The 10,000-nt window shown below is 41.2% G+C and overlaps 1 protein-coding gene across 3 annotated transcripts in view; it reads left to right on the top strand.

Annotated features, from left to right (window-relative positions):
• Nucleotides 1-347: 347 nt before the first annotated feature.
• The window catches only part of tspan9b (tetraspanin 9b), a 15,861-nt gene continuing 6,208 nt past the window's right edge, over nt 348-10,000 (top strand). The window contains exons 1-2 of one of the 3 annotated variants that reach the window (XM_030787387.1): nt 348-602; nt 7,979-8,058. In XM_030787387.1, coding sequence (XP_030643247.1) covers nt 7,996-8,058 — 63 coding nt within the window. In that variant the 5' untranslated portion in view covers nt 348-602; nt 7,979-7,995. Of the gene's footprint in view, nt 603-7,704; nt 8,059-10,000 lie in introns of those variants that run through there. The other 2 variants (XM_030787379.1, XM_030787372.1) reach the window with 2 other exon arrangements.

Raw genomic sequence — 10,000 nt, 5'->3', positions numbered from 1 at the left:
TTAACAATTTTGTTGTAATCCTTGTTACACTCGCCGGATGCACCAAAGGCCCCCTGAAATCTTATATTTTCCAAAAGTTTATGAGGTGTTTGTGAAATGTAATATTGTCATTTTGAAGTACATGTTATGAGAGAAATTAGCAAACTCGGTTTAAAATAACGGTATAAAAGATTATAGATGAATTCGAAACGAGTCGCAAGGATGGGATGTGCGCACGGAAAATGTGGTCAGTATTTTTGAATATTTTCGGAAACTCACTCCTCCTTCTCCCTTCCGTGGGCGCAACCATGAGAAATCAGTCTATCTCTCCCCGACCGAGCTATTTCCGTTTTGCAGCCGTTCAGGGAAGAACTCGCGGCTGCGGACTACTCAAAGAATGTGCCTACGACAAGTATAGAAACTTAGTGATTTCGTGTAGCTCATTATTCACAGATTATTTTGGAGCGTTAATGTTGGGTACTCTTAAGTGGTCTTCCTCTATGTGTGGAAAAACAAACAAAAAGAAGAAAAGGCTTTCCACAAAAGAAGTTGGTCTTTGAGCCTTAACTTGGGAAAAAGTCTTGTAAAAGAGAACTGCTCTAAGCATTCAAGAGTGTGGCGAGGTGAGTGGTTATCTCAAGAGACATCTTTAATTTTGTCTCCACATTAAGTTTTGGCTGCATGGAGTGTTAAACAGTCCTCTAATTTGTATTCGCCCGCTTGCACAGGACTCTACATTGTTTACCGAGGCTTGTAATCATCTTCCAGACCCGAGACCCGTTTTACTCATTTGAAGACAATACGCGCATAATAGGGGTGGGTCATTAGTAGCCTACCTTGCGTGAATCGTATGTAAAATGATTGTGAATATGTGTGGTGAAAAAAGTACGTCTGAAGTTTTGGCAATACTCGGAGGTCTCGGAATAACTTCGCGTTCTTAACGGATGATGTAAGTATGCAGGAGAAATCTCTGTTGTATTTGCACTGTGCTCCCGGAGACGGGACATAAACCAAAACGCGTTAATTATTAATCGGACGCTTAAAGTAAAAGCTGATATTTAGACCACACAAAGTATGACCGCGACATATTTATCCTTGAGTAAACTGCGCAGTTTATCATATGCGCGTAAATGTGTCAGGGTTGGTGGGAGGTCTTTTCTGTGTTGATGAGATGCTGTGGGATTGGGACAAAACTACAAATTTAAAACCATACAGGCTCTTTCAGCGACACAAATGGGACATATGGTAGTTGGAGTGGAATTTTTATGCAACAGATAACACAATAGTTGAAAGGCCCAAAAATATTCCCTTCTAAAATTGTCACTCTACTCCCCAGTGGTCCACAAACCAGATCCAACATATTGTAGCTTCAACCCGTTTTCAAAACTGATAAATATTTCTGCAGGCTGTTGTGTTACAGTGAGTTAACATCTTAATTTAAACCTCAACTGTCAGTCACATATTTAAAAAAAAAAATTCCTTTAAGAGGGGAAGAGCATCAAGCATCAATCTGCTTCCATATATTTAACTGGGTTTGAGTCACTCCCTGAGTCATAAAGCTACCAGACAGGAATGTGATTTCCTGTTTACAGGGAAGTGATGTAGTCAGCCCGTAATACAACAGCTTAGTCCCAATCTTAGATGACCCCCCCCTCCCCCAACCCACACACCCATACACCCCCACACACCAAAAAAAGCCCTCACACTCTCTCTCTCTCTCTCTCACACACACACACTCAGTTTAGAAGGATCACAGTGCAGCACAGGGCTGATCAACTCTGCCCCTCCAAGGCACATGTTGTGGCAGTACTTTTTTCTAACCAACAGCACTATATCTGGTGGGCTAAACTAAAATACTGAATATAAGGCATGTTCAAAAACGAGTAATTTACAAAAAAAACCTTATTCAGCTGATATCAGAAACCTGAACATATTGTTATCGACAAAGGTTGTAGGGTTGACTCACTGTAAGTCTGGGAAGATGGGATATATGTGGATTTGATAGTTGACCCTCTAATTCTCAGTATGTGAAATGAAGAAAAACATGAGGCTTTGAGGAGCTTTCTCTCACAGTCAGCCAGGCCAAAGAAATCCCACAGCTCCAGAGTGTTCAGTATTGCTTAATTTTCAGGGTAGATATAGCCGTTAAAGTCATCACTAGAAGGCAGTGTGTCTCTATATTTAATGTGATGTGTCAGCAGCCCTTGTTTTAACAGTCTGTTTAACTGGAGCAGATTTTGCCACAAGACCAGTCTAGATAAGGGGAAGAGGAGAGTGTGATTTTGCTTTGAGGAATGAAGCTCTGTTTGACGAGAGAGCTAGATTAGGAACTTTAAACGTTATAATTAAATGATTAGGGGGGGGGGGGCGTTTGGAGATGCTGTTGCACAACCTTGGGCCATGTTACTGGAGGAGAGAGTCACACTGTGTGTATTAATGTGACGATCACAGTAAGGGCTCTTTATGCTTCTGTCTGCGCTCAAAAGAGGTGGCTTTAGTAATTTGGCTCTGACTTACATGTCCCCTTGACTCTAATCTCTCTCTCTCTCTCTCACTCTCTCTCTCTTTCTCTGTTTCTCTCTCACTCTCTCTCTCTATCTCTCTCTCTCTCTCTCTCTCACTCACTCTCTCTCTTTCTCTGTTTCTCTCTCACTCTGTCTTTCTCTCACCCACTCACATACATGTATTTCTCATTTTAATTTGTCTTTATGGTTCAGGGACTTTCAGTAAAATAATGTCTACTTTTTGTCTCTTAAATAGACTTAAGTTGGAGATAAGTATTTAGAAAGAGAAGTTTGACAGATTTACAGGTGTACTTGTGTGTGCAGTAATTATTAGAAACAGGATTATTGGTAGATATTTAGTACTGATGTAATGGCATGTATGTGTGTGTGCATGTGTGTGTGTTCCTTTCTGTTTTGGCTTTGATGATGTATGTCGACAGAATAGCGGGTGTTATACAAACACATTATTAATGTAAGTCCTGTGTGCATGGGAGAGCACCATCAAAGACTTTCTACAGAGTCAGTCTCTGTGAAAGGAGAACAAAGTTGGACAGTGGTGTTCTGGATTTTTCCAGAACAATTTTCTCATTATCAAAGAAGAAAATATATAGATTGAAAATTTAGTCTGCTCAGGGTTGTAAAAACAATCTAACTTCGATATATGAAGGTTATGAAGACACAGTGTTGATTTCACTGGAAATTGTTTCATGTGTTCTATAAAATGCATGCTGATACACTTATGACAGGTACTGTTTTTATGAAAAATATACTTTTTAAAACAAAACACCATATGTATATTTTCAGTTATTTTATATGTTATTAAATGGACTATGAATCACTAATTTGTTCATTTTAGAGTGGGGTCTCAGGAACATTTTCGGAAATGACTGAAAACGTACAGCAGAGAGGGGCTTTAGTCTGTCTTTCTCAGTAAAGAAGATTCTTCTTTCTTAACACACAAGAGAACCAACAACAAAAGAACCAAACTCCAGAGTCCATTAACTTCTGAAGAAGGGAAATTACAGTTATGATGGCGTGACCACAACGGGGGCCGAGGCATGTGTCATCTTCCTGCTTTCATTATGCTGCTACGCCCATTTGGCATCTCATGGACTTTTTGCCCTCCGCTCTGAACAATGTGCAACAAAAGAACTCCTCTTTTAGAGTGACATCCAACGCTGTTTTCCATTTTGTTTATTGTTGCCATGTTGACACTTCCTATTGTCATCCCTCATTTTTAGATGGTTTTAAAACACTGAGTGCAGAGGCAGCGTAGAGCAGAACGGCAATGAGTAACACAGATTAGAGCCAACGATGGACTCCAAATGAGTTTCCCTCCCTGACAGAAGCATTTTGAGAGGACCACAAGGTTTCTACTTGCTCTCGCTCCCGCTTTGGTCCCAGTGTTGTTATGTAGTTGTCCTTTTTCCTTCTTGAGAAGATAATGGGTTTTACTTTGAAAACACACTAATGGTGCTGTTCATTGTTTCGTTTCCAAGAAAGTTATTGAGAACACGCTCCGAATGTTTGTATAACAATTATGTAGCATTAACAGATCAAAAGTTATTTCTAAAGTGTTTTGTTGCTCTGCCGGATAGGCCAAAATATCTGAACATTTAACTACATCAACTACAGTTTTTCTTCTCTTTGTCATGCTTCGGAATACTGATGTCATGTATACCAATGCTTTTTTTTCCCACTGAGCCATCCATGAAAAAAACCCCAGAACTTACATAACTTGGTTCTCTTTTGGAGCAGAATGACTCCTCTGTTCTACTTGAATATATTCTTGAGTGTGTGTGGGTGTTAATGGCAAGTTATTATTCTTGCTCTGATTTTGCTGTTTTTCCCCTGATATTTTATCTAATAAAACACCCAGGCTGTCTACTGAGAGAGTCTGGACTGATGCTGTGATGCTCTCTCTCTCTCTCTCTCTCTCTCTCTCTCTCTCTCCCCCTCACTCTGTTTCTCTCTATTTTTCCTCCCCGGTGGACTATAAAGGAGGAGGTGGATGGGGAAATCCTGATACAGTGAATGGCCTTATTAGTTAAAATTTGTAAATAGAAGGCAAGTTGTAAAATTGCATTGGTAACTCAACTTATGACTCTAGAAAATGACATACAATACAAGAGAGCTCTGTTTCAGAGCTCTGTAAATGCTATATTGATCTATAGTATTCTACTTTATGTCCCAAATTACTTACAAACGTGATGAATGAGTGATGGGCTCTGTATGTGTGAGCATGTGTCTTTAAAATGCATTTGTGGTTAAGTAGCGGTGTGTAGCAGATGTAAAGTTTTGTCCTGTAGCGTTTCAGGCCATCGGCTCTCCAGCCGAACACTCCAAACAAGGCGTTTTAGAAGATGCAATCAGCATTCGTTAAAAGCAACACCCTGTGCTTATGCAGCCTGTGTGTTCACTACACTGAATGTTAAATATTTCACTGCCAGGCTCTGAGTTTCTAATGCAGAGTTCACCTGAGGATGAGAATACCACACACAGGTATTTAGAAACAAGAGTCAGTGCAGCTGTAGACTTATAATACAGTTAAAAACTCACACACTTAGTCACCATGCTGGCTTTGTGTCCAGACACTGCAGAAGGCTATGAACCCTTTGGTGTGAACGACAGTTGTGGGGGGAAAGAGAGAGGGAGTGAGTGTGAGTGTGTTAGTTTGATGGATAAAAGCTGAAACAGACTGTCTGACAGATGCTCATTAGTGTGATATTGGACACTGACAGACTTTGGCATCCTCTGTAATTAACCTCACCCTGACCAGCATGCACCCTTTCACGACTCTTTTGTCTATACACAGGTCCGCATGTCTTCTTCATGATGTCATTATTATCACTCTGTTTGTCACAGGTTCATGTAACAAAATAACTACAATACACTTTTAGTACTCTTGTAGTAACTTCTACCCCTTTAAAACTCATTATACCATCACCATGGCAACCCTCACAGCTCACACACACTAATAGTATCTGTGTTCTGGGAACTAAGGCGCAGCCTTGCCTCTAGCTATAGCTATAGCTAAGAAATTTAGACCTTCTCACTCCTGTACCACAGACAAATGCACGCACACACACGCATACACACACAAACAAGTATTTACAGTACACTGTAACACAATACAAAAACTGCCCAGTATTGTTCAGCACACCGTAAAACATCACGTCCACAGTAGAACGATGACATACAGCTTTTCTAAATCACCGAACGCAGCGTCAGGCCCCTGATATAAATCACCTTTAACTGGGTGATAACATTGAAATAACAGCTGTGTGTGTCTCTGTCCCTTATGCTTAATATCAGAATCCACATGAATCTTTATAAAAAAGCTTTGTACACGGATATGATGCATCGCCAAGGCAACACAGTTTTACAGGTCAGCAGGCATCTTTGCCAGAGGCCCTATTCTCTCTCTCTTTACTTCTCTCTCTCTATCAGACACACACACACACACACACACACAAACACACACAAACTAACAGAGGTTTTTCCTGTGTACCAGGAGATGTTCTGAGTAATGGGTTTGTTTTCTCTGGGGGCAGATGTGGAGATGTAGCATAATAATACTCAGTATTCTGGGGGTTTTTTTTGTTTTGTTTTTGTTTTTTGTTTTTTTTTTTGTAATTGTGCATGCGCATGAAACGTTGATGCTTATATTTATCCCTGTGTTTGCCCATGTCTCAGTGCATATGCTCATCTGCACGTATTTCTGTGTCAATGTTAGTCTATATTTCATATCTGCATGTATGCCTTTGTATATTTGTGTATGCACACAGGTATGTGATGAAATAAAGAAGATGGCAGCATGAAATGTCACCATCACTCCATTCTTGCACAAGAGTTTGTCCCAAACAGTCCACCCTTTTCCAAAGTCACTGAGTTTCTCTAGCCTTGGTGTCCAAAATAATGGCTGATGTGGTGCTGTCCGGTACTTTCAGACATCTTTATACATCCCATTACATCTCCTGTTGGGAGAATAATTGGCGAGGGGCTAAGTGAAAGACTACATTTGTTTCCATGTCATTTGTGTAGTCATGTAGTGTTTCCTTTATTTTTGCAGACACATGTGTGCGTGTGTGTGTATGTCTTGACAGACTAGTTTAGGATGAATAATTTATACTAGCTCCGCCCTGCCTGAACACTCTTCAATCAGCAAGGATTCTGCTGGCCTCTATGGTAATGAAATGTCAGGCAGGGGTCTGATTGGCCTTGGCAGACAGTGCATCTGAAACGAGATCTGAGAAAAATCAGGGAGCAGAAACTTAGCAAAGCAGCCAGAGGTTTCCTCTGACAGTGTAACTCTCTGTTTCTGTGTTTGTCTTTGCCTCTGCCTTTAACACGCTCACACACAAGCAGGGCAGCCGCATTTTCACCTTTTCAAAGGTATTCAGAAAGGGAGGGACCAGATGCAGCTGCAAACAGCTGATTGGCTGGGAGCCCACAGACAGAGAGAGAACATGTGAAAGGGAGAGTGGGAGGGAGGGGAAAAGGGGGATGTGGCAAGAGAAGGACAGAGCTGCAGTTAGGATGGGGCGAGCTGTTGGAACAGACCTCCAATAATAGAACAGGGCATTGCAGAGAGAGGAGAGAGAGAGAGAGAGAGAGAGCTCGGGTGTGATGCTGATCTAGAAATTAAGGGGAGAGAACAGAAGAGAGGAGACCAACACTGCAAAAAGGCAGAAATAAAAAAGAGACAGAATCAGAAAAGAAAAGTAAAATGTGAGACAGAAAGTTACTGGTAAAATGAAAGACAGGTAGTGAAAGAAGAAGGCATAGAAAATCAGTTAGTTTGTGGAGGAAATTGCGTATCTTTACACCTTTACTATGGACCAAAGTGGACTTGTAAAAATCAAGTGTGCGTATGCACCAAGAGGAGTCAGGATTTCTGGATATCTGCGTGTACCCATCTGCTTGCTGTAGTCTGGTGGTGTGTGTTTGTGTGTGTGTGTGTGTGCGTGTTTACAGTACTCAAAAGACTTTGCTACGGAGGATCACCCCCTAAGCATTTTTCTGTGTTTGTGTGGCACTGGGATATCTACGTATGTGTACTGAAGGACTTCCCCTCAAGTCTAAGTGTCTTATAGACCACTCAGGGTACAGATCCATTTAGGACTTAATGTCTGTGTGCGTGTGTGAGTGTGTAATGAGTGATGTATCTGCACGTGTGCATTAAACATGCTTGTCATGCTACTGTATGGCGACCCTGATCATGGCCAGGTGTGAGAGCAGTGAATCTGTCCCGCGAAGCCCCTCCCTCGACAGCGCCGAGTTAGAATATGCCCACGCCGCTCGTAGAGGTCAACGCTTGGCCGTTGGTGCCATCTATGGCTCCAGGGGGTCAGCCGCGGAGGTCAAAGGTCAGGGCGGAGGTCCCGGAGAGGACACGGCAGATGGGGACAAGAGCAGAGGGAAGAAAAGTGTGTCCACGAAAGGAGGAAAGTATGTGGTGTTTTACCTGGACTTATCCTTTGTGTTCCTGTTAGAGTACCAGAGACTGAAGATGGCGCGAGGCTGCCTGTGTTGTGTCAAATATATGATGTTTCTCTTCAACCTTCTCTTCTGGGTGAGTACAACCCCTTTACCATTCACTGTACTGTACAGTACAGCACATCACACCATCCGTACCTTCATAATCTATAATGTGATACAAATGTCTAACCTACCATGTCACATCCCCTTGTATTACAAAGTGAAGAGCTTAAGTTTCCACTGGATGAGTGGCAAAGCTGTACTTTACAACTGTGTTGTCATTTTGACTGAATGCACCAAATCTCAGGTTATCCTGTACATTACAGAGTCAAGGGTTTTATTTTAGGACAGTATACATCAGCTGACACTACAGTAAACATTAAATCTACATTTTAAGCCAGAATACATCAGTTCATAGTACACTAAACATTAAAACTACATTTTCAGCCAACTAAGGAGAATAGAGCTCTGGTGGGTGGCCAATGCAGCTGTCAGCTTGACTATGTTCAGACAGCAAACTTATTTCATGATTAAAAATTCCACTCAGACTATTTTCTGTTTAGTTTGACATCTCTTAAATAGAGTTGTTTGATTCAGATTTGATGCATACTCATGTCTTATTAGGAGATGCTTGTCTGAGCTTGGGACAATGAACAGAGTAGCTATGGTAGTTATGTCCTGTGACATGTTTTCATTTGACTGAAATGACACCACAGGGAATGGACTATAGAGAGCAGTGCAGTCTAAATGCACTTTCTTAACTACTGAGTATCACATTAGGCCATGAATATTTCTTGACATCATTTTAAACCTAAGATGTTTTTTCTGTTTGTAACTTCTGTATTGGATTAAAGATTTGTGCAAGTGTGTGTGTGTTTGTATAACTTTTGGTGATTTGGAGGTGATTTAACTCTCAGCAAAGTGGTCTTTTAATTCAAAGATAAAATTTTAATGTGCTCAGGACTACTCTCTCTCTCTCTCTCTCTCTCTCTCCATTTGATGAGACTTAATATGAAGGAGTCTGTATGGGCTTAAAATTCTCACTAATTTGTTCATTTCAACAAGTCATCTGACCCTAAAGAACAAGAATTCTATCTGTGTGTGTGTGTGTGTGTGTGTGTGTGTCCACTTGCAGTGTTCGACTGACTCATTTATCTTTACAATTCATCCATGACCCCCCCCCCCCCCCCGACACACACGCATGGACACACACACACGCACGCACGCACAGTGAGCGATTGGGAAAATGAGGAGAGAGGGGTCTACCATTAGAAAGATAATGTGTGATACTGATGAACAGAGAGAGGAGACAGTAATTAGGAGAGATGTGTTTAGAGCCTGGTTTGTTTGTGGCTGGTTTTGGTGCTTTAAACTAGTAGTTGTTTAGATTTTGATTCAATTTTTCAGTTTCACACAGAGCTTTCCACAACAGTCATTACTGGAACCACTCAGCATAGAAGTGAATGTATTACAGAGCATAGAAGTGACAGAGCTTGTTGTATCATTGTTATCAGACAACAGAAAACTTCCTCTTGACTAAAAGGAGAGGCAGCTTTACGCCTTCTTTGTTTGTACTGCTATTTCTAATAAAGTTGTTACAGTTTTGTACTTATGTACTTCCTTGGTAGCAGATCTTTGAAATATCCATGACTATTTTGAGTGCATATTTGTTCTTCGTGTAAATGTAACTCCAGATATTTAGAAAAAGCTGGTTATGACAACCCATGTCCTCATTTGCTCTGTGTGAGTGTGTGTGTGTGTGTGTTTGTGTGTGTGTGTTTGTGTGTGTGTGTGTTAGATCACTGATAATTCATATTTTACGTACTTGACATTAGTGAGCCTGGTGGCTCCCAGGTGGATGTTTAAAACATGAGGTATAAAAATCCAGACTGGCACTTAGAATGAGCACTCACGCACTATGTGCCTGTCTGTGCTATCACTGAGAGAGAGAGTGTGTGTGTGTGTGTGTGTGTGTGTGTGTGTGTGTGAGGTGTGTCAAGGACATAAAGATGGCTGAATCAGCTCCTCTCTCTCTT

This window comes from Chanos chanos, chromosome 1, assembly GCF_902362185.1.
Source record: "Chanos chanos chromosome 1, fChaCha1.1, whole genome shotgun sequence".
Taxonomy (NCBI): Eukaryota; Metazoa; Chordata; class Actinopteri; order Gonorynchiformes; family Chanidae; genus Chanos; species Chanos chanos.
Note: the sequence above shows the minus strand (reverse complement) of the source record. Positions and strands in the feature narration are given on the sequence as shown.